At 38.6% G+C, this 25816-nt stretch overlaps 1 protein-coding gene across 1 annotated transcript; it reads left to right on the top strand.

Moving 5' to 3' along the window:
* Positions 1–364: 364 nt before the first annotated feature.
* Positions 365–25816, top strand: LOC148048265 (sterol O-acyltransferase 2-like; the record flags this gene model as incomplete). Its single annotated transcript, XM_087708269.1, has 15 exons — positions 365–459; positions 1360–1457; positions 2895–2953; positions 3885–4012; positions 4245–4301; positions 4845–4952; positions 15358–15640; positions 16502–16577; positions 17470–17551; positions 17738–17783; positions 19087–19216; positions 20558–20655; positions 21681–21779; positions 22180–22315; positions 25674–25816. Coding segments are annotated over exons 1-15 (1626 nt in total), but the record flags the coding sequence as incomplete, so codon positions are not given.

Raw genomic sequence — 25816 nt, 5'->3', positions numbered from 1 at the left:
TATACCAAAGACCTAAATTTGAAACACTGCCATCTACTGGTAATACCTGTAAGAACAAAAAAAAATTAATGTACTCTTTGTTTTTTACTAAAGGCCTATTTACCTGCACTACTATATATATATACTAAGGCCTGAAAGGCCTGAAATAAAATCAGTATTGTTCTGTGTGCTGAAATTGTGACTTTTATATATGTGCTTTTCAACACTGGCAGTTGCTTAGCTGGCAAGCAATTCTGGGCAAAGAGGAAGTGAGCCTAAAATATATGTAAAAATAATCATGTTGTAACATTGAGGTTAAAGGAATAGAAAACTGCCCCTGACAAGTTGGCAGAATCCTGAAATCCTGCTTTCTCGTTTTAGGGTATATTATAATGAAATGCTGGACACTGAATCAGAGCCAATTGGCCAGAAGCCATCCCTTTTGGCTGCTTGTCCAATTGACCCTCATTGCAATCTGATGTAAGTGGCTTACAACAAAGGTTTTAGGTCTGTTATGCTTTAAATTCTAATAAACCTCTGAAACCCTAACTCCTTGAATGCTGTCTGTACAATTTTTATTAAGTGCCTGGGAAATAAATAGCTCTTTTTCACTGACTCTCAGATAGAATTGTTTCAATTGTAAGAAATAAATATTTCTTAGTTTGATTCAGAAAATAAAACGGATCTTGAAAACCTGGCCCCATTTCAACTTTTTTCTGTGCAAAGTTCAGCTGAAAATGTATAACTTGCTAATCAGGGTACGGAGGTCAGCCTTCTCTACCTTGTCTATTAAAGTAGAATAAAATATGAATTAAAAAATATAAAATAAAGACATAGAATAATGGGGACAGTTAGAAGTTTGCTTAAAGGAAGTGTCACCATTCACTAACTACAAGATGTTCTAGCCACTGTCTCTATGTCAAAACCTATGTCAAAAGTCCAAACCACAAGGTTCAATTAAAGTTTGTTAATGACATCTAATCCATACCTGTAACAAAAGGAGAAGTAAGATCCCATCTCCTTATAAGGCTTTCTCCTCAAGGTAACCACTAAGAAATGAGTTAAGTGTTTCCGTGTTACGCTGCCTTTGAGAATGTATAAGAACGTGTGCTTCGATAATGAAGGTTGTTCCGAACTTGCAATGCTAGCCATGGGCTAGCTTTCTGAACCTGGCTGCCAAATAAACTTTTCCTGTATCCTGAGAAGTCTAAAGCCTGTCATTTTCTGCAACACTATCACTACCTGACACTAGTTATTGGTGCATTAAGGAAGTGCAAAGTTCTAACTCCAGAGGCTTTATCCCCCCACCCCCTCTCAGTGAATTAGTTCTCTGACTGCTGGGCTACAGTGTGAAATTAACCTAAGAAACTCTCCTTTCAGAACCATCATGGACCCAAGGGAAATGAGCACTGGAGGCCTGAGGCAAAGAAGGTCTCAGGAGCAGACCAGGGGGGAAGAGGAAGCACAATTACTCAGTGGTAAGGGGGCATTTAAGGAGCATGGATGATATATTTTGTGCACAAATTGGGGGATATCCCTGCTGTGGATAAATTATTTGGGGATTTTCAATTAGGTTTAGGAATTAGGTAGTACTATGCAGAGATTAGCATTTTGGGAGCCTCAGCAAAAAATCTTATATAACTTTACTAGAGAGCTGTATGTAGTGTCCCTCAAAGCTTTGGAGTCCAATCCTAAGAATCTCCTGCCATTCTAAACACCTGCTAAAAGACTGTAGAACTTGTAGTTAAAGGAATAGTGTATGCTGTATGCTACCTATCTGTATTCTAGAACAGGAGATGATCAGATGTACATTAAAGGAAGAGGAAAGTAAAGGGAAGTTGTATCAATGTGGTTCTACAGAAAGGATGGCAGATGCAATCTTTGCTGGATTCCCAGGAGGGAAGGAGTGCTTTCACAAAGGGGTAAGGAGACAGTTCAGTCCAGACATTATTTGTGAGAGAAAGAGGCTGAAGACAACCCTTCCCTAATAGTGTATTGTAGATGCAGATAGAAGAGTCCAGGGTTTGGCAAGATTCTGTCTATAGGTCTGAAATAATAAAGAACTCAGCTGGGAAGAATCACTGCATGTCATTCTTGGTTTTGGGCCTGACAGCAACCTATGAAGTGGGGCAGAGAGGCAAGCAGCCGATAATGATTGATTCACACATCAGTAAGAAACAATATGGAAAATTATGACAAAAAAAGATCAGGAATTATGCATGAAGAGCAGGTGTGCCTTTAATATTTGTCCGGAAATGCTAAAGTCCATCTTTCAAAGACAAAACAATGCAAGCATTTAGTTGAAGGAAACAAGGAACATCTTAGTTAACTAGTTACAAACAAAACATTTGGAAATTTTCATCACAAGACCGTAACACGCTTGTTAAGTGAATCTGTCTTCCCCATCGACTTTGCTTTTCAGAAGGTCGCAAAAGGGGACCCCAGTACACTGCAACCGTCAAATACATGCCAGCTGCTAAATGTCCAAATTTTAATCCCGTGCCCATGGGGATGCTGCAATGGTTGTAAGTGTGAAAAATGGTCATAGGTCACTTTTTTCAGTCCCATTGGAACTTCAAACAGTCACTAAATGAATGGTTGTAAGTTGAGAACTACCAGTACTACACTCTAATATTTGTCAGACGTTCTGGCAATATTCCTTCCTCCTTATCTACTAAAATGATATAAAGTTTTATGCTGCTTTACTTGGTAATTAAGGAAAGTAGAATTATAGGATAAACACAGACTTCCCAATCTGTTGGTTAAAAGAGATTACTATAGTGTGGAAATCTGTTTTTTTTAAAGGCTACAAAACTGTATTAAAACCATATGCTGTATAAAATTCTTCAGAAGCCTGGTAGAGATAGTTTTGAAGTAGAGATGCTTTTAAAGTGAAGCTGTTTCTAATTCTCTAGCAGAAGCTGAACACTGGGAGAAAATTAATGCCCACATCCAATGGAAGAGACACCTGGAGGTAATAATAGATATCATAATAATAGGTAATAATAAAAGCAGGAGGAAGATAGTACTAGAGAAACAAATATTCTCCCTAAATGATGAATTACCAACAATAATGAAAATGGTCAATTCTATGGCTCCACAGTCCCATGGTCTCTATACTTGTCATAGAGGATTATGTTTATTAGGCTTTCTGAGCAAGGGAGCTTCTGTAACAGATCAAAGAAGGGAAGCAACTGAACAGAAAGTTATAGCTAATTGGTGGCGTGACCCGTCAAAACCGCGGTAGACAAAACCGCGCTCGACGAAAGCGTGTACCTGACGTCATCAGCAGCGCGACCCCCCAAAAAATTAAATTGAAATTAAAATAAAATTCACATAAAGGTAAGGGTTAGGTTTAGGGTTAGGGTTAGGTTAAGGGTTAGGGTTAGGTTTAGGGTTACGTTAAGCGTTAGGGTTAGGTTTAGCGTTAGGTTAAAGATTAGCATTAGGTTTAGCGTTAGGTTAAGGGTGAGGTTTAGCGTTAGGTTTAGGGTTAGGTTTAGGGTTAGGTTTGGGGAGGTTAGGGTAAGGTTTTCACTTTAATTTTAAATTTACCGCTCACAGCGCAATGTTTTCGTCGCGCTGTGATTACGTCACGTACGCGCTTTCGTCGAGCGCGCTTTTGTCTACCGCGGTTTTGTGGTGGAACCATTGGTGGAGGAGAGCTGCCACTGCCTGAGGCAATCTAAGCTGTGATTAGTTGCTGTGTGCTCTCTGCAATTTACCTCATGATGTTCCTAATGTAAATATATTTAGTTATATAAAACTGCAAGTTCAGTGTTAGCATCTCTGACTCCATTTGGACATCATCTGTGCAATTCCCTAACAGTGTCCATCATCTAAATGCATTCTAGGAATCTATGACAGGCCTGGGCATCATTAAATTCCCTCTGTTTTGTTGGTAGGTAATGAAGGCGAAGGTACTAGAACAGGTACACAGTCAGCTGAGTGATCTCTTAGATAAGGCCTTGGAAGAAACAGCTCATTCCAGACCCCAGCAATTGAGCGTCATCCCAGCAAAGAAGCAAAGCAGGTGGAAGCGGTTCCTGGCAATTGATTTTACACAGGGATGGGGAAAATAGAGTCATCAGGCAGTGCTGGCTCAATGGCCTTGAAACAGAAATGGGCACTGCTTCCCATAGTCATCACTGACTGTGGAGTAAAATCCTCAGGGTCTCTTACCTTTACCCCCCTTCTCAGAGGTGAGAGGTTAGTTTATTGAGAAATAAACTAAATATTACCTGCTTTGAAATCTTATCTTGCAGAGAGAAGGGTCAGCTACTGAAGAAGAAAGTCTTTGTCCCTCAACGGTCCTTGTTTGAGTAAGTATGGCTATACAGGGACAATAAGCAAAGTAGCCGGATCTTTAAGGCCTCAGGTTCCAAAAGTGGCCTTGGGCAACTATTCCACTGTTGATGAAGAACAAGAGTTTGAAACAGCCCAATAAGGACTGAACATGCTCCATAGCCACAGAATGCTGAGAGTCTTTGGTGGGTGCCAGGAGAGTATAAAAAGAATAGATACTTGTGATGGGAAACAAAATGAAGTATTTTTGAAAGCATTAGGTTAATTAGCACGATAGTCCATAGAGTTATTAATAGCATATTAGAATAAGGCTGTTTGTATTTCTAGCAGGAGTGAGATTCCTGCTTGGTCCAAGGGCTCAATTGCAGTCATATGTTGAGGACTACCTGTATATCTGTAGAGATGGAAACACACACACACCCAGCCACTTAAATGTTATTTCTTTTGTACAAGTGAAATTACAAGTTTTTGCACAGAACACTAAATGAAAATCTTTGTTTCCCAACTGCCCAACTCACCCACCTACTATTACTTGCTGGCAACTTGTCTCTCTTTTACAGCACGTTGCTGGAGGTGGAACATTTCCGCACAATCCATCACATATTTGTGGCCATGCTCTGTATCTTTGTCCTCAAACAAATCACTGTGGATTCCATCGATGAAGGACGGTATGATCCAGAAAAGGGGGTAGGATAGAAAGGCTGTTCTCTGATGTATGCTAATTCTGGGGAGAATGTGGGATATGATGCTATTTGTTTTGTGCTAAGGAACACAGTAGTAATCCTAAAAGCACATTTACCTAATCTTTAAACTTAGGTTCCATCCAAAGTTTAACATCCTTGGGGCCTTGCAGGCAGCTTGACCCTGCTGCATCTCCTCCCACTTGTCACTGTTCATCTACTAGCTGAAAAGAAAATTGAATTTGTTCTTCTCCTTGTCTTTGTGCTCCTGTTAAACAGTAACACTTGGGACCCTCCTATGTCCGCCTAGAGATTAAGCCTAAGTGAGGAATGCCTCCATTGGTGCCACCTTTGCTAGTCATCTAAACAATCTCCTCTATGCTAGTCATCTAGTTACACAGATACACTTTTTGTACCCTCCTTCTGAATGAATTTTGTTACTTTTGGGGTCTTTCTGTGCATGTGTTCATGGCTCACCATATGTGTTGTGTCACATTATATGCATCTGCCATTTGTTGTCATGATTTGTATTTGTACTATATTCCATTCCATTTGACCAGTGGTCAAAACAATGAATAAATTGATTTTGACTGATTGACTTTAAAGAAAATCAGGGTAAATTTACTATTAATAAAGGAATGGAAAAATATAGAAAATAGGAACAGTGAAAGATATTACATGAAGGAAACTAATCCTTTTGGAGAGGATGGGATATGAAAAAATCTGAATGACCATGTGATGGTGGTAGGGAGATATACAAATATTTGCTGTATCACCTATATTTCAGGTGGATTTTTGTAATCCAGATCCAGTAGCCATAGGAAGGAAAAACATAAGGATCTAATCAGGGTTAGTCATCGGGACCAGAGCTTTAGTCTTCCGAGTTTTGGGCTCGTACTGGAGACCATCTTCAGGAAACTTCTCTCTCACCAGAACATTTGAGTGACGCCACCCTAAGAGAATTGATAGGAGCATTAGACTCTATATTCAACAGATCAGAGGTAGAAGAGCCAGAAAAACATGCCATTAATTAGGCAAAAGTATTGGCAATGCTGATTGCACACAAACCAAACAATCAGTTCTGTCCAATGGAGCAACACACCTTGAAAGACCTGGAAAACAAACCAACAAACATTCAGGTGAGAGAGGAGTTCCCTGAGGATTTGCTCCAGCACGAGTCTGAAGCTTGGAAAATCAAACCTCCAGTCCGGCAATTGACCCTGATTGAATCCCCCAACATTATCCTGGGATACATATTTTTGCCTTCATTCATGGGAAGTCTCCATCTACCTATGAAAAATCTGGTTCTGGCATCATTCCAGCCTTTTGGCCATTCTGCTCACTGTAATATTTATTTGTTTTTAATGCTGTATGCTGCCATGGGCCACTTTTTAATTGGGAAGCCTTAAAAATGAAATAATTCCTCAAAGGAAAAGAAGGAGAAGGAAATGTCCATGATAGGCAAATCCTTGAAATCACCAGACGTTCTGTAGAAGCTGAAGCATTTGTTAGAAGTTCTGCTTTATTCTATAGAAATGGTAGAGGGGTATTATACAGCCATACAGATTGGTAGCAGAGGATGGTTATGTAGCCATACAGATCAAATAAAGTGTATAGTGTATAGTCACTATGGGCCTTGCTGCTTAATGGTTTCAACTGTCACAACTGTTGCAGGAAACTCTCCTCAGAACATAAGAAAACCATAGATTATAACCATAGGTGCTAAGTAAACACTGCCATCTACTGGCTGATTAATTCTGTAGTTGGAATACATTCTAACATGTATTGGAACAAGCATGAAGCGGATCAAGGAAAGAGTCCAATAGAAGACAGAGAGCCAAGCTCACATTCACAGTCAGGAATCTAATTGGGTCACTTTGGGTTAGTTGATCAATCTCTCAGCTTTCACTGGGGATAAGATCAGGAGGAAAGTCCAGGTATTTCACCTTGAATTTTCAAAATGGAAGATTTACAGGTAATAAATGTCTTATACAATTACCTAAGCTCCACTGAACTGTAGAAAGCTCAGGGGATGTACAAAAAAAGGATTGGACATTATTCTGATAGGAATGTTGAGTAATGTTCCTAATATGACAGGCCCTTCAAAAAACCTTGGGGTCCTCTATTCCTGATCCATTTAAATTCTGCTAGGAACCTTTTTGTGGGGCCAATATTTAAGGATGAGCAATAGTTGAAATTATAAAGGTTATGAAACAAAGATTATGAAACAAAACAAGATTATGAAACAAATGAGGGGAACTGTCTAAAGTCTGAAGCTTGGAAGATCAAGCCTCCAGTCCTGGCAATTGATCCTGATTGAATCCCCCAACATTATCCTGGGATACGTATTTTTGCCTTCATTCATGGGAAGTCTCCATCTACCTATGAAAAATCTGGTTCTGGAATTATTCCAGCCTTTTGCCCATTCTGCTCATAGTAATGTTTATTTGTTTTTATTTTTGTTTTTTAATTTTTTTATTTTTAGACATAAAAGACCAACAATACATAACATATAAAACTCTCATCCATTACTTACAACGTTGTTTGGTTACAAGCGTTTGTGCATCCATATTTTCAATTACACATACTATCACTAAATTTCCATCAAATATAATTAAGGACCTCACTTTCATTGTACATCATGTATTCAGTTACAATTAATATTCCTTCCTTTTAAGCAAACATAATTCCCTTACATCCTTAATTATCTATTTAATAACAATATACCTTTATATAATCACCTATCTCATTCTAGTTATTTTTACAGTTTCTTACAATTTTCCAATTGTTTATGTTTCTACATCACTACTTTTGATTATGCATAGTCTCGCCAATCATTCATCACCCATCAAGAATGCTTATGTTCATTCTTGTGCATCATACATTCAAGCACAAATGTTATTCCTTCATTTTTAAACAGAGTGTTCTAAATATTCACTTCATACATGTACTAATCTTTCATTACTTCCTTATTAAACTGTTTAACAACAAAATATCTTTATAATATACATCACTACTTACAATTATCCATATATATATATACACATACATACACACACATACAGAATAATTTAGAATATTTTGTTCTAAAATGAAGGATAAGGATAATAATGAACCTGATATATATATCAATCTTTCATTGTACCGTTATTAGATTTATAGATTTATTAAATAGATTTATTTAACAACAAAATGTCTTTGTATTATCACTTATCTCCTTCAATTGAAACATGAATAAAACATTTTTCATTTCCAGGGTTCTTTTTATCTAGCCACTGATAAAACAAGTCCCATATCTTATAGAATTGCTCATCTTCTTGTTCTCTAATTTCAAATGTCAATTTACTCATTTCAACACACTCCATTATTTTTCGAATAACTTCCTGCTGTTTCGTATTTTCTCATTTTTCCAGGTTTTTGCAAATACAATCTAGCTGCTGTTAAACCATTTACAATCAGATATTTCAAGTCTTTATTGTACGTTTCTGGTATAATACCCAATTAAAAAAATATCTGGTTTAAAGTCTATGTGTTTAGGTATCATTTTCTCCAACCACATGTGGATTTTAGTCCAGTATCTTTTGGCTTCAGTGCAAGTCCACCACATGTGGTAATATGAGTCCAACACTTTTCCGACTTATTCTTGAACATTCTTGCAATTCTCGTTGGGGGTAGGTGCCACCTGTAAAACATCCTATACAAATTTTCTTTATATGCAGTTGACATTGTCATTTTATAATTTTGAGACCACAATTTCTGCCATTTCTCTAACTCAATTCCATGTCCAAAATTTTCCCCCCAACCTATCATACTTTCTTTGACTTGTTCCTCTTATAGTTTAACCTCTAATAGATATCCATAAAATTTTTAATTACTTTTTCATCAGTACCTGTTAAAATTTTATCTAGCTCAGTTATTTTGTTGTAAAGACCTTCTGATTTTCTATCCTCATTATATCTAGAGTGTATCTGCACATATGAATACCAATTCATTTCTATTCCTTCTTGTTTCAACTCTTGCATAGATTTGATTTCCCCCTCTGCATTCAATATTTCAACATATCTAACTGTTTGTTCCTTTTATATATTATTGGATATGAATAGGTTTCAGTGGTTGATATCCAGACTGGAGTTTTTAAGTAATGTCACCTTTTAACCTTCTCCCAATTTAATAGCAAAGCCTCCTTCATATAATGTCTTCTAAAATAACCATGTGCTTTGGTTCCCTTATACCATAAAAAAGCATGCCATTCCAACAGTAAATCGTGACACTCTACATTCAATAATCTGGAATTTCTTAGTGTTATCCACTCCTTAATCCACATCAGGTTTGTTGCCTGGTAATATAGCTCCCAGTCAGGTAAGACCAATCCTCCTCTTATTCTAGCATCTTGTAGAAATTTGAGTTTTATTCTTGCTTTTTTCCCCTGCCAGATAAACTTCAAAACTATTGTTTAAATCTTCAAAAAAGTCCTTCCCCAATCTGATTGGGATTGTCTGGAACAGATATAAAATTCTGGGTAAAATGTTCATTGTAATTGTAGAAATTCTTCCTATCATTGATAGTTGTAGGTTTTCCCATTTCATCAAGTCAGTCGCAATTTGCTGCTTCAGTCTAATATAATTGTCCTCCTTAAGATGCTGCATCTAGCTGTTAGGTATATCCCCAAATATTTAACCTTGTTTGTGACTTGAATCTGCAAGACTTCCGCCAATTCTTCCTTTTGTCTTAATGGTATGTTCTACGTCAAAATCTTTGTTTTATCTTTATTTATTTTCAAGCTACTTTTCCATACTGCTCTATTCTTTATAACAATTTGGGTGCTGTCTCTGATGGGTCCTCAGGAATAAAAACCAAAATCATCTGCAAACGCTTGTAGCTTGTATTCCTCTTTTTTAATTCTCATTCCTTTTATTTCTTCTTCTTCTCTAATCTTTCTGTTTAAAACTTCTAATGTTAAGAGAAAAAGTAACAGTGATAGTGGGTAGCATTGTCTCGTACCTCTCTTTATTTCAATAGAATCTGTCAGTTCTCCATTTACCATTATCTTTGCTGTTTGTTTATGATATACCATTTGTATTGTTTGAATAAATTTCTTGCCAAAATCCATCTGTTCCAATTGTAGGAACATAAATCGCCAATTCACATTGTCAAAAGCCTTCTGTGCATCAAGAAACATCAAAGCCATTTGTTTTTCGGGATGGGCCTCATAATACTCCAAAGTATCCAAAATCATTCTCATATTATCTTTGACTTATCTCTTTGGTAAAAAAAACCATTTTGAGTGGATAAAACTATTTAAGTATTTTTTTAAAGTCTCTCTGCCAGTATAGATGCAAATAATTTATAATCTGAATTTAATAAGGAAATTGGTCTATAGTTCTTAGTTTGTGTTAAATCAGTCTCCTCTTTGGGTAGCATTGCAATTTATGCTTCTGACCATGATTAAGATATTCTATTCTCAGACATCACTTCATTCATAACTTCTAAAAGCGGGAGAGACAAGGATTCCTCAAGTGTTTTGTAGAATTCCACTGGTAATCTATCCGGTCCCAGGGCCTTTCCATTATTTTGTTTTTTAAGTACTTCCATTAGCTCCATCTTCGTTATTTTACCTTCCAACATTGTTCTAGTTTCGTCTGGTATCTGGGGAAGATTAGTGTCCTGTAAATATTTTTTAACTCTTTCCTTTTCTATTTTCTCTTGTTCATACAGCTTAGAATAATAGTCTTGTATAAATTTCTTCTTCTCGGCATTTCCATATTGAATTTGTCCTTGCTCATCTCTTAACAGTAATATTTTCTTTGCTTCTCTCTCTTTTTTTGGTTTATATGCCAACCATCTGCCTGGCTTGTTTGCATTTTCAAAGCAGTTCTGTTTAACACCTCTTATTTTTTGTGCCAATTCTTCCTTTTCCAGTTGATTCATTTTGTGTTTAATTGTGTCCATTTTTATTTTAACATCTTTTTTTTGTGGAGATATCTGTAGCTCTTTTTCAAGTATCTTATAGTCATTCTCTAAACCTTTATTAGTTTATCTTTTCTTTAAATTTCTCTTCCTTGTGTAATCTATTATCAGACCTCTAGTAACGGCCTTCACTGTATCCCAAAGATTCTGCATTGATATATCTTCTTTTCTATTTTCTTTAAAGGAAAAAGTCAGTTCTTTTTCCATTGTATGTACAAAGTATTTTTCTTTCAATATAGTATTGTTTAGTGTCCATCTAGATCTTGTCCTTTGGCCTTTCCATTTGATAGTGATTGGATTATGATCTGCCCAGGTGCTTGTTTCAATATCAACCTCATGTATGTTACAAATCAATTCCGTTGAGGCCCATATCATATCAATTCTGGAAAATGATGAATGTCTATTTGAATAAAAAGTATATTGTTCTTTTGTAGGGTTTCTTTCTCTCCAAATATCTTTTAAATTTGTTTCATCTATCATCCTGAAAAAGGATTTCAGAAGCAATTTTCTATTAAACTTTGTTGTTTTGTAGTCCATGTTCTGGTTTACAATGCCATTGAAATCTCCCGTCATACAAATATCAACATAGTCCAAGTCAGAAATTTTTTTGTGTAGTTTTTTGTAAAATTCATCTTGTTTTTCATTGGGTGCATAAATTGCAATTAAGAATATTTTTTTGATATTGTCCATAATTTCCACCATCAAGATTCTTCCCTCTTCATCTGCATAAATTAGTTTTGCTGGAATTTTATCTTTAATGTAGAAGATCGCTCCTCTTTTCTTACAATTCGCCAATGTAGTAAACACTTTTCCAAGCTTTGGTTGTACTAGTAGATGCTCATGTCTCTTTTGAATATGCACTTCTTGTAGGCAGATTATGTCAAGTTTTAACTTTTCTAATTTGTGGAATACTTTCCTTCTTTTAATTGCTGAATTAAGTCCATTTATATTAATTGTGACCATTTTTTTCCTCCATGTTTATACTTTATATGTAGGATTTATGGCTCTAGTTGATCTGGGTTCTCGTTGTTCTCTGGGATTTACGCCTCCCACCGCGCCTTCTTCTGTATCAATTCCACCTACAGCGCTTTCTATTTTTTCAATCTCGATTATGCGTGCCTCCAGTAGTTGTACCAATAGTTCTTCTTTTCCAGTTTTCTCAGCCATTCCTCTGAAGTGTTCTGCGTAGAAAGCTTCTGCCTTATTGATTGTATCTATTCTGTATCTTTGTCCTTGCCATGCAAATATTAAACCTTCCGGTATGAGCCATCTATAATTAACACCTTTCTTGAGCAGTATCTTAGTCAAAAATTGATATTCTCTTCTCTTCTCTCTCACTCTTCTTGGAATTTGTTTCAGAACTACAATCTCCTTGCCTTTATATTCCAGTTTTCTGTCTCTCATTTTCTGTAATATTTGTAGCTTAGTTGCTTTCTTACTAAATCTTACGTGGACTTCCCTTGGGAGGGCATTTCTCATTGCATATCTTGTATGCACTCAGAACACTTCATCTATGCCATCCATCATCCTCTCTTTGGATATCTCTAATACGTTTGTCAAAATTTCGGATATTATTTGTACTAGGTTCTCGCCTCTTTCTTCTTCTATGCTTTGAAATCTTAAGAAAAATTCAGACCAATCCATCTCCCATCCTAATATTCCACTGCTCTCTTTTTTCATGTCGCTCAATCTGCTGTAAAACTCCTCAGCCTTCTTCTCTTCTTGTTTAACCTTTTCTTCTATTTTTTGCATTCTGTCCTCATATTTCATCATCCATTGTTGCATGTTTTCTATTTTTCCTTCTGTTTTAGCTGTCTTTTGTTCTATGTGTTCTGTTCCTTGCTCTATTGTCTCAATTCTTTTTTCTATACTCTCAGTCCTCTTTACAATGGTGTCTAACTTCTCATCATTGCTATCAGTTCCTGCTTGCAAATTCTGTATCCCTTGCATAATTGCCTCTAGAGTTATTCCCTTCTCTTTTTCCTGTTGAAGCATTGTCTGTATTGATCTTTGTCCTCCTGCAGGTGAGGAGGCAGGGGTTGTTGTTGTGAAACCAACAGGTGTTATCTTTCTACTCATCTTCTAAGTCTTTTTTCTTTTTATATTTTAGTCCAATTAATATCAAGTAGTGTAAAAGTCGCAAAACACCACTATAGTATTACAAAAATTAAGTGTCAACTATAAAAGAACAGAATTTTGAACAAAATGAAAAAAGAAAAAAAGAAGAGAGAGGGGGAAAAAAGATTCCTTACTTAAAAAAAGAAACAATTCTTCAGTCCAATTCACTTAAGGTTTAAAACAAGCCATCCATATGTCTCCAATATCTTCAAAAGGAAAAGAGAGCAAAGAAAAAAAAAGGAATCAATACTTCAGAGCTTCAGGGGACAAAAAGGAGTCAAGGAAAAAAATCACCACCTCTATAGCAAAATAAGCACTGCCTCCAAAAAAGAGAAAAAAAGATTCAAAGTTTTTTTTAAAGATAAAAGTCTTTCCAAGGTCACTCTGAGCTTTGCCTTAGAGCTTCTGTTTATTCCAAAGTAGGTTTCCGGATACTGAAAGTTTCCACAGGAAACAGCTGTATAAACAATTGTGTTCCTGCCCCTATCAGTTCTTAACCAAATAGCCTTCAAGGGAACAGCTTCTCTCTAAACAATTCAGATAATAAAACTTATGTTTCAAGTCCACTAGGTGGCAATGGTAATTGTATCAACTTTCAATTCTTGTCTTTTTCCACTCTGCCTTTAACTTTAAAAAAACAGAGCATAGAAAATACAAAAAGGAAAGCCAAAGAAAGAGGAAAAAGGAATCTTTAAAACAATTAGAGCTTAGATATATTCAGGGTGCCCACAAAGTCCAAAAGTAAAAGTATAGGAAAAGCGCAATAAGCCAATCCACATTTAACTGCAATTGAAGTCCAGCCTGGCTTCCGAAAATAAAAAAGGGGGAAAAAAATCTTCAATTTGCTGTCTTAAATCCGCCGCTTTCTCTCTAGTCAGCCTTTATTTTAAATTAAATTTCCACAATTAGGGTGGTTCTCTTTCTAATAGGAAAAAAGATTTAAAAACTCTCACCAAAACAACATGCTTCTCTCCCGTGCTTGTGTAAAGGAGCTGTCAGCAGTTTCAGCAGCCTGGGGGCTGATGTGATTGCTGGCAAGAGGGGCTTTTTCTGGGTCACCAGAGACTTTGCGGGTGTTTCTGGGATCACAGGATCTGCCCCTACCTTTCACTGTCTCTTCAGGATGGTTTAGGTCCGGATTGGCCATTCTGCTCATTGTAACATTTATTTGTTTTTAATGCTGTATGCTGCCATGGGCAACTTTTTAATTGGGAAGCCTTAGAAAGGAAATATTTCTTCAAAGGAAAAGAAGGAGAAGGAAATGTCCATGATAGGCAAATCCTTGAAATCACCAGCAGTTCTGTGCATTGTTAGAAGGTCTGCTTTATTCTTCAGAAATGGTAGAGGGTTATTATACAGCCATACAGATTGGTAGCAGAGGATGGTTATGTAGCCATACAGATCAAATAAAGTGTACAGTGTATAGTCACTATGGGCCTTGCTGCTAATTGGTTTCAACTATCACAACTGTTGCAGGAAACTCCTCAGAACATAAGGGAACCATAGATTATAACCATAGGTGCTAAGTAAACACTGCCATCTTCTGGCTGATTAATTCTGTAGTTGGAATACATTCTAACATGTATTGGAACAAGCATGAAGCGGATCAAGGAAGGAGTCCAATAGAAGACAGAGAGCCAAGCTCACATTCACAGTCAGGGATCTAATTCACTTTGGGTTAGTTGATCAATCTCTCAGCTTTCACTGGGGATACAATCAGAAGGAAAGTCCAGGTATTTCATCTTGAATTTTCAAAATGGAAGATTTACAGGTGATAAATAAATGTCTTATACAATTACCAAACTCCACATGAGCTGTAGAAAGCTCAGGGGGATGTACCAAAAAAGGATTGGACATTATTCTGATAGGAATGTTGAGTAATGTTCCTAATATGACAGGCCCTTCAAAAAACCTTGGGGTCCTCTATTCCTGATCCATTTAAATTCTGCTAGGAACCTTTTTGTGGGTCCAATATTTAAGGATGAGCAATAGTTAAAATTATGAAGGTTATGAAAAAAAGATTATGAAACAAAACATGATTATGAAACAAATGAAGGGGACTGATCATAATTTTTTCAGTTGGAGGTGGGTTCTCCATCATTCTAACTCTGTTCTGACTATTTTGAAGAGTTTATGGGAACTTTCATGAGTTTCCTTCCTCAAAATAGCAGGACCAATCCCCTTCACTTTTCATCAGTCATGCCACTGAATATTGGGGATAACCCAGAGAAACCGCTTATTTCACTTGAAACATCCTCATCTTTTGGGCAGCATCCTTAGAATACTTTTTCTTCTTTCTCTTCTACAGTCTTGTTTTGGATTTCGAGCTCTTTATCATTGGCTTTCAACATCTGCCCACAGCACTCTTGGCCTGGCTCTGCATGTTCCTCTACACCTTATTTGTGCCCTATCAGGCCCTGCAAATGTGGTCAGGCTGCTTGAAGACGACCAGGTTCCCCAACCTCTTGACGGCCACCTTGGTGTTCCTGGTGCTGTTCTGCCATGCTGCAGTGCTGGGATTCTTCCCTGTCTATATTACTGTCTACTGTAATTTGGGAATTGCCTCCCGTAAAATTGTCCTCTTTGAGCAGGTATGGCACTGGGGCAGCACAAAGAAAGTGGGTACAGGGGAAAGGAGTTCTTAAACAGAAATGGGAAAAGCTACATTTGAAGTGAAGTTGGAATTATGAAGGAATTCTGGTTGCCTCAGGACATCTCAGTGTGAAATATAAAGATAGTAGCAAGCACTAGAAAGGCCCCCTGTAGCATAAATGTATACTTCCATATACAGGCCATATATTTGCCATTGTACAGAGAAGACATGCCACCCTCACTCCAGGTTTAGGTAGCTTTCTCCTGTCTGGCATCCAGTGGTGGGATTCAGCCAGTTCAAACCACTTCAGGAGAATCAGTTGTTAACTTTCTGAGCAGTTTGGTGAACTGGTTGTTGGAAGAAATCATTAGGGCAGAGAACCGGTTGCTAAATTATTTGAATCCCACCACTGCTGGTATCCTCTGAACGGCCTAGACAAACCCCAAATAGAGTCATTAAGGATAGGCCAGGTTAAAGATACATACTTCCCTACTCATTGCCCTGAAGAAGATATACAGTACATTTTTAAAAAGTCTTGTGACAGAAGATATGGTCCTTAGCAGACATCGTCATGTATATGTCATATATAAATGGTGACAGTAGCACTAGCCATGGCCTCAAATATATGTTCTTCTTGCCAGCTAGAATAAAAGCAGATTTCATCCAAGTAAGATTTTGAGTAGAAAGATAGTATAGCTGACAGTTAGCCAAGTGAGTAAGCAGGGGCCATTTCCGTCTGAAAAGTCTAGACAGACAGAGTGGGGAGCACCATGGGATCCATAGGGTCCACCATGGGAACATGGGAACAACATGACTCAACTTCACGCTGTTTCCTTGCTCGTTCCCCTGTCTGGAATAGATCCGGTTCCTGATGAAAAGCTACTCATTTCTGCGAGAATCGATGCCTCCTCTTCTCCACGCTAGGAACCAAGTTGGTGAGTTTGACTTGGAAGCTCTTAGTGCTGATTACGATAGCTACAAGTCACCCACATAGTCCCCCAAACTGATTTTCCACCAATTGCAGCATCTGAGTTGTAGCATAAGATAATCATGTAACCATTGGCTTCCACATGCTGATTGCTATCACAGACTTTCTCAACCTATGAAAGAATTGGATTACACTTTCTATTTGCCTATCAGTGATTTGGTAGATGTTGTAAGTAGATTTTAAGTGTTGCAAAATACTAAGAAAAGTAATATGGAAGCAAAGCAAAGCAAACCTCTTGCCTGGGTCAAGTATATTTCTCCAAATTCCTCACAAATCACAATTTCTCCTATTTGCCAGCCTTTATTTTGCAGAAAAAACTGCAGAATATAGGTGATTAATCCTTGTGAATACATGGAATTCCTTGTTTGTTGCTTTTGTATACCAATGGAGGCAGATTTTCAGAAAGCTGAATTCTGCATCCTGTATCACACCTTAACTACTTTTTGTACATGAAATGTATCATAAGCTATTTTTTCTACATAAGAAATATGCTAACAAGAAGAGCTGTGGTGGCACAGTGTTTAGAATGCAGCATTGCAGGCAGATTCTGCTAGATGTTTGATTCTCACCAGCTCAAGGTTGATCTTCCATCCTTCCAAGTTTCGTAAAATGAGGACCCAGATTGTTGGGGACAATATGCTGACTCTGTAAGAGACGGTTGTAAAGCTTTATGAAGCTATATATACTGTAAGAATAATTGTTATTGCTATTGCTATCGTCATGTACAGATTAAGCTTTGCTTAATTTCCACTTGAGCAACATGGAGGCTCCAGGGCAACTATTTCTTCAGTGCAGCTGAAGTTTCAACCATTCCTTTGCTTCTTTCCCTCCCACTCCAGGGAAGATAAGCTGTCCTGAATTCTCAACATACTTATATTTTCTCTTCTGCCCAACTTTGATCTACAGAATGAGCTATCCAAGGTAACTCCTTGCATATTGTGTTTTTGGGCTCCCTGGTTTCTCAGCTCTGTGAGAAAAAGAATGGGCAAAATGGGCTTCAGGAGATACAGTTCATGCCCCCAGAGCAACCTTGTAACCATTGTATTTTCCAAGAAAAGGGAACTACTCTGTTATATCTCAACTCAATCCCTGCTCCTTTCCTTATAGAGATCCATACATCCGCTGGAGTTATGTCATCCGAAAACTGGTCGAGGTGAGAGAAACACATTAAGTTTCCATTGACGGATGGCTTTTTCTGGCCTCTCTGTGAATTAGAAATGTGCTTGGGGACTATTGGATTTTTGCACAAGACTCAGCTAGACTGGTAACCGTAAGGTGTCTTAGCTGACCAAGGGAGTAAATACCAACAATACTATTTTAAGAAGCCCTGGGTGACCAAAGGCCACCATTTAAATTTCCCAGAGTTCTGTAGTCTTTTAGTTGTTAATAATTTATTGCAACAAGCAGAAATTTTTTAAAAAAACACAAATATTTCATCATTCGTCAATCATTAAAACATTGAAGTACAATTTTTTTTGTATGCCCCTCCCTCCCTCCACCCCCCCCCCCCCCGACTTGCCAGAACCCATACACGGTATGGATTTTTAACTAACATAGTCTAAAATCTATTGAGAAAAAAGAAATAAAAAAATTAATGACATTCTACATTGACCTTAGCTTCTTCTTACTGAACTAACTTTTAACAGTTTAAATCATTTCTGATCTTAAGCATAGGCTAACTGGAATTTCTTGGTCCCGTATTTATTTTGTATATAGTCAATCCATTTTTTCCAGTCTCATTTATATCTCTCATTTGAGTGATCTTTAAGATATGCCAATATTTTAGCCATCTCGGCTAAGTTTGTGACTTTCAATGTCCATTCTTGGATTGTAGGCAAGTATTCCTTCTTCCAGTATTGCGCCACCAACAATCTTGCTGCAGTTATTAGATGCAGAATCAAGTTAGTCTCTACCACTGCAAAGTCAGTACATATACCTAGTAAAAATAACTGAGGAATAAATGTTATCCTTCTTTTAAAAATATTTTGCATAACCCACCATATTTTTATCCAGTTCTGTAGTCTTGAGTGAATGAGTTATAACATTTCTCCTGAGACATACTTGATGCAAACCATTTCACTTTCCTAAGAGATGTTCAATTTAAAACTTTAGACAATAATATACATATTTTCAAATATCTCCCACAGGAAAAGGAAAGGAAAAAGGGGTTTGGAAGAGAGCAGAGTTGGTGGAACTTAGAACCACTCAGGATGTGGGTAGTGCAGAAATCTATGACAGATTGACTAAAATTAAACAGAAGAGGGGCTGGTGTTGGAGGACAGTATTTGTGTTTTGTAGGATATTAAAATGGCAGCCAAATCCAGCTTCTGAGATCATAGAACAGAAGAAGGATTCTCTTAGTCATAGTTGAGAGCTGACAACCTGTATGCCTTGCCAGAACAACATGGAGATGCCAGTAGGTCACTAAGGTAGAGTTTTTTCCCTCTGTTCCACAGTTCTTGGCTAGTATATATTTTGTGAATTTCCTTCTGAAATACTACTTCATCCCTAACTTGGGCAACATGCATAAGCAGCCTTTCACCATCAAAACCCTGCTGCTCTCCATCTTTGATTCAGTTATACCTGGTAGGTGGAAACAATTGTGATTTCGTTTGTTTAATGGGATTAAGCAGTAATGCTATGGAATTGGGATGTTGACCTCATCCTGTAGAAAAAACAGGAGAGCCTCAAACACAATCAGGCTGATTTATCACATTTTAGAGAAAGTGTAGGGAGACATACTACAGGTAGTTCTCAACATACAACCATTTGTTTAGTGACCTTCGACAGAACTGAAAAAGGGACTTATAAACATTTTTCACAGTTACAATCATTGCAGCATTCCCATGGTTACGTGATCAAAATACATGCCATAAATACTGGTGGGAAAAGTCATAAAATGGGGGCAGTCGTAAAATGGTCTCATTTAGCAATACCAATTTTGGACTCAATTGTGGTCATACAACCAGGACTATATGTATCAGCTAAGTGATACACAGCCATCCAGAGCTATTTTGGATAACGATGCACAGCATATATATTTAATCGATAAATAGTTACTTCATACAACAAGCCAAAATATTTATGATTTTGGGCTATATGTAACATTAAGTGAAGTCGTTGCTAATTAGTATATAAAACTGCAAGTTCATGTCAGTGTCTCTGACTCCATTTGGACACCAGCTGAATGGCATCAATGTGTAGGTGTCTAAATCTTTGACAATGCAGGTTTATAGCCTTAATTAAAAACAGGTACATCACACAAAAAGAGATCTTCTCAAGTCATACTGTGCCATGGTACTTTAGTCCTTGTTTAGTGACCACAGTTGGAACCAGCAACTTGAAAGTAAAATGGTTGCTAAGTAATACCATAACTGTGTGGTGAGATTACTTCAGCTTTCTTTGGTTTTACAAACCCTTGAAGGTTATAAATGTAGGGTTGGTTGCAAAAGTAGGTTTTTCATCATCATCATGACTGCAAACGGCCACTAATCAAGGTAGTTCCTAACAACGGGAACTAAAAATAACGTAGTCAAGTCATTCTGCTTTTCTTCCACTTGGATATGCCCAATGTACTTTTAAAAAGTCAATTGGACTTTCTTGGTTTTTTTTTCTGTGAAAGCTTTATTTCTCATCCAAAAAGCTTCTTAGTTCATTTTCAGAACTGAAGAAGCTTCTCCAATAAGAAGTGAAACATTTTAAAGGAAAAAACCCAGAAAGTCAAGTTGCCTTTTGTAAAGGCCTTTGGGACAATGATGACCTGGATGATGAAGAATCTCTATAGATATTCCATTAGGATATTAGCCTAAAAGTCTAACCTGATTTGCAATTGTCTTTCTTAAATCTGTAACAATAATTGGATTTTTAATCTCTTCCTTCTCCCGAAAGTGGGAAGAATTAATGTATTTCTTTACTTCTCTCATTCAGGGATATCATTTCTATTCGTGGTCTTCTATTTCTTCCAGGACTGTTGGCAAAACATATTTGCTGAGATCCTGCGTTTCGCAGACCGTTCTTTCTACAAGGTGATGACAGGGGCGGGGGGCAAGAATGATATAGGAAGTCTAGATTTCATTCCTCATGGAGATACTATTTTTAACAGTTTATTTATACATTTTCATTTAACATACAAAAGTACTTTTTGAACAGTGTATTGACTGGGTCAATTTGCGTACGTAATAATACTTTTCCAGCTCCTAATTTCTATGCCTATTATCCAACCTTTTATAAAACATACCCCATGTTCAAAAATACTCTGTATCTTCTTCTTCTTCTATCTTTAATGTCAGTCTGTCCATTTCTGCATCTCATGGATATACTTGAATGGTCCATTGGCCATGAAGAACAGTTTGAAAAACTTTGGAAAGAGTTCTGAGAGGTTATGGTTCTGAAAGAAAAGCAAACTTCAACCTGCCTAAACAACTGTACTGAAGAAACTGACACTGAAGTATCTGATTGCTTGTAATCAAAGTAATAAATACAGGTGGTCCCTCATTTAGCAACTGGGTGCACTTACAACTATGATGATAAAGTTATGATCAGTCCTCACATTTACAACCTCTGCAGGTCTGTAAAGTAAAGGAAAGTAGAACTAAGATTGCAAGCATGTTTTTCCCCTACCAATTGTTTTAATGGGCTTGTAAAATATTTCAATTTTTGCTTTTATCATATGGCACTACAGTCACTTGAGGTGAGATAGGTAGCTCTGTAAATTCAACAATAAATTAGGTAAATAAATAACGTAACTTAATGACTGCTTAACAACTTTGTTGCTGCTCCCAATTGTGGTCACTAAATGAAGACCACCTGTGGAACCATGTATGTGTAGGGACTATAAGAGTCCTGGTTGGCAGTTACAAATTCCCACTGGTTTCCCCACTGACTTAGTGATGGAAATTCTAATCCCGACTGCCCTTGTAACTCAAGGACTATCTGTAACAGACAATCTAGAGTGGATTGTCTCTTTCCTTGCAAAAATACAGTGATGTTCCAGTTTGAAGCCTGGCATTTCTGTGTTTTTCATGCTCTTTATTTCATTCTTCCTGTCTAGGACTGGTGGAATTCCACATCATTCTCGGCATTTTTTCGGTCATGGAATGGGATTGTACATGATTGGCTGTACTGCTATATTTATCAAGATTTTCTGTGGGTAGGTAAGGCCGTAATGGGCGGTGAGAATAATCTTTGGGGGCAGGAGGAAGAACTGCAGCCAGGGCAATGGTCAAAAGAAGATGTCTCAGCTCAGAGCAGGATTGTGGGTAGAATAACATCTCAGGGGGGATTCTTCCTTGTGGCTCAGAAAATAAAGGTCAGGAAGGGGGGAAGCACTTTCAGCCTTGCAAGATTCTATTTCTGTAACTTTGCAATAAAAGTACTATTATTGGTTTACTGTCTGGATTACCTGAAAGGGCTGACAAGGTTACCAAACCCACCCTATATTACCCCCTAAAGTACACCTTCTCTGTGTAATTTCTCTATGCCTGTCTTCATTGTTTATTGGGGAAGACCAGGATGAGGTCTATAATTCACTTGTGCTCCTTCTCTTCCAGCTGATAGGAGGGAGAGCCCGAGCTGGAGCTATGTTCATGGTCTTCCTTTTGTCAGCGGTTATCCATGAATACCTCTTCACCTTGGCTTTTGGCTTCTTCTTTCCTGTCATGTTTGTGCTTTTTGCCATGACTGGAGGTTAGTACTGCCTCAGGAAATGGACTAATAAACCATCCCTCAGAGGATTCAAGCAAGGCCCATTAAAAAGTAATGCGGCATGAATTGCTCCTGGTGAATTCTGAGCGGCTCAAGGTTGACTCAGCCTTCCATCCGTCCGTGGTCTCAGTAAAATAAGGACCAAGGTTGTTGGGGGCAATAGACTGACTGTAAACTGCTTAGAGAGGGCTGTAAAGTACTATGAAGCGGTATATAAGTCTAAGTGCTATTGCTGTTATGTTCTGCCCTTTTGCTGGTTTGCGGTTCCCACACTTCCCAATTAACACACATTCCTGTCTTTTTGATACATTTTCTCTACCACTTGTAGGTGGAATTGCTCCAAATTTATTCAAAATATATTAAGGAACAGGGGTCAACTTGGGAGTAAAGTCACAAGTGGACGCTGAATGGCCTTTCCTATATGGAATGAATAGGGGCAAAATGAGAGTAGTGTTTCCAGGACGACAATTAATTTGTTTATTATTGTGAAGATTTACTTATCTGAGTTGTGCCTCACAGAGACTCCTTGCCAATATTTTATTGTACAGCCTTGCCCTTGGAAGCTATCGGCCTGGCAATTGTCCAAGGACTGATAAGGTCTGTTGTTGCAATTATACTTTGAAAGGCTTATTTCCGGGACTTTGCTGGAAGTGAACACAAGGAATTCACATTAGCCAAAAAAAGGGGGGTTTCAGGACAAGGAGTCTGTTTTGTGATTCTGTTAAGTCTAGGTCAGAACATGTTTCTCAATCTTGGTGACTTTGACTACAGCTTCCAGAATTTCCCAGGCACCAATTTGCATTGCATTATTGCCCCATATGATGCACTGTGTGGTTAGGATGGAGGCAGCTTTTTCATGCTTGAGAAAGTTATTTTGGTGTAGTATTTTTTTCAAATCTTGCTGGTCATTGACTGAGTAAACAGTGGTTCTTCTATAAGAAAATTAAGATTCTTTATTCCAGCAGTAGGAATAATGTAATCTCAAACAGGAACAGTTTTACAAATTAAAAAGCCAGAGCAAAAACAAAATTAATAACTGGAAAACAAAATTTTCTTATTTCAGAAGTCCAATCACATTTCCAAAACAGATGTTTTAATCACAATAATCACTCAGATAAAAGAGCAACAGGAAAATAGCCTAGGTTCTAGCAACAGAGAGTTCCACCTGCAATGACAATGCTTTGAGAACTCTATTTCCCAAATTATTTTACCCCCATGGAAGTAGGGATAGGCATATTGTCTTGTAATTAACTTGGAAATTGCTATTATGTTAGATTTCTTAATGCGCAATCCTCCTATTGTAGCAGTGGTGGGTTTCAATTTTTTTTAGAAACTATTCTGTAGGTGTGGCCTGTTTTGCGGGAGTGGCTCAGTGGTCATGTGACCATGTAGGCGTGGCCAATTTGAAAAATCTACTGAAACTCACTTAACAACACTTTTGCTTAGTAACCAAAATTTTGGACTCAATTGTGGTCATAAGTTCTTTCTTTCTTTCTTTCTTTCTTTCTCTCTCTCTCTCTCTCTCTTTCCTTCCTTCCTTTTGTCTCTCTCTCCCTTTATCTATCTATCTTTCATCTCTCACTCCCACTTTCTTTTTCTTTCTTTTTTCTTTCTCTTTCTCTCTTTCTCTTTCTGTCTCTCTCTCTTTCTGTATCTGTCTCTCACTCTCTGTGTGGCACTTTGCCTCTATCTCCCTCCCTCCGTGTCTCTCTCTGTAATTCTCTCTGTGTGCCTGTCTGTGTGCCTGTCTCTCTCTGTCTCTTTCTCTGTATCTCCTCCCTCCCTCTGTGTGTGTGTGTTTGTGTGTTTCTCACTCTGTGTGTGTGTGTGTCTGTCTGTCTTTCTGTCTCTGTCTCTTTCCCCCTCTCTCTCTGTCTGTAAGCCGCTGTCGCGCCTGTCGTCCTGGATCAGGCTGAGCTGCCTGTCCTTCTTCAACACCTCCCGGGGGTGCACGTCCATCGTAAAATCCATTGGGTCGTCCAAAGTAGCGGGATTCAGCAGGACCTTGGCTGAATGCATGCAAACGCTCAAGTCTGCTGCTCGCCGCTCCTCAACTAGTTGCAAAGTTCTCTCTGGAGATTCTGGCGTGTGGAGGCAGTGCTCGCCTCTTGAGCTTTGGTGAAGGGGATTTTTTCTGCGGGACGGAGCCTGGGCAGCAGGGAATTTCCCCACTGAAGTAGAAGGCAAGGCTTTCAAACTAGTCTGATCCTGCTTGAAAAGGCTGCTGTGGTGGAGCAAAGGGTGCCCTGGCTGAGGATTCCCTCCTTCAGTCGGTCTCTGGAATTTCCCCCCTTTTTTTTCTACAGAAGGGAAAGGTTTTTTGACTGGGCAGCTTGATGTGATTAAGGCTGTTCTACTCCTCCTTTGCACTCCTTGCCTACGGGCATCCTCTGTATGATAGCCACCTGGTTAAAAAGGAGGAGGAGCCCATCCAGGAACACGAGGGGGATCCCTGCCCCCATGGATGGGCTCCGGACTAGCGGAGCCTCCTCTTCCTCCTTTTTAACCAGCAAATCTTTTTAACCAGGCAATCTTCAACTGCTGCACGAGCCCACGGGCACGCGCTGCCCTCTTCTCTCTGATAGCCGCCTGGTTAAAAAGAGGAGGAGGCTCGGCTGGTCCGGAGCCCATCCGCAGGGGGAGGGATCCCCCTCACATTCCTCGTCTTCCTGGATGGGCTCCAGACAAGCGGAGCCGCCATCTCCTTTTTAACCAGGCAGCTATCAGAGAGAAGAGGGCAGTGCGTGCCCGTGGGCTTGTGCAGCAGCCGAATCCTCGCCTCCTGTTCTTCGGCTGCTGCACAAGGCCAAGGGCACGCGCTGCCCAGTTTGCTGAATACGGCGCGGCTTCAGAGAAAGAAGGCGTGCGAGAAAGCCGGGGGTATTTTGTCCCTTCTATCTCGCCGTTGCTCAGAAAAGCAACTCTGGGAAGGTCCTTTGGTGGCAGCAGGCATCCTAGAACCTGCCTGCTAGCAAAGGACCTTTCCGAAGTTGCTTTTCTGGTTAACACGGAGACAGAAGGGACAAATTACCGTCTGTTTTCCCCATGCTCAGAAAAGCAACTTTAGGAAGGTCCTTTGCTAGCAGGCAGGTTCTAGGACGCTTGATGGAGACAGAAGGGACAAAATATCAGCCGGCCGAGACTGATATACAGGGCTGGGGGCAGGGCAGGCTTACTTCCGGGTCTGGTGACCAACTGGTTCATGAGAAACGGTGGGGACCGGCAGCAACTCACCCCTGTATGTAGATAACAGTTATTAGAAATCAATAAGTGACAGATCTCCTTTGCTCAGTGTGGCTGGAATGTACAAAATTAACCCTTTTTCTGTTTGTCCTCATAGTGTTCTTTAATTTCGTTCTCAATGATAAGAGAAAAGGCCCTGTCTGGAACATCATCATATGGATATGCCTCTGTTTGGGCGTAGCAATCTTTTTCTCCTTATACTGCCAAGAGTTGTTTGCACAGGCCCACTGTCCACTCAGT

Source organism: Thamnophis sirtalis, unplaced genomic scaffold (assembly GCF_051295495.1).
Source record: "Thamnophis sirtalis isolate CommonGarterSnake01/CBP01778 unplaced genomic scaffold, rThaSir2_p1.2 scaffold_3, whole genome shotgun sequence".
In the NCBI taxonomy this organism is placed as follows: domain Eukaryota; kingdom Metazoa; phylum Chordata; class Lepidosauria; order Squamata; family Natricidae; genus Thamnophis; species Thamnophis sirtalis.
Note: the sequence above shows the minus strand (reverse complement) of the source record. Positions and strands in the feature narration are given on the sequence as shown.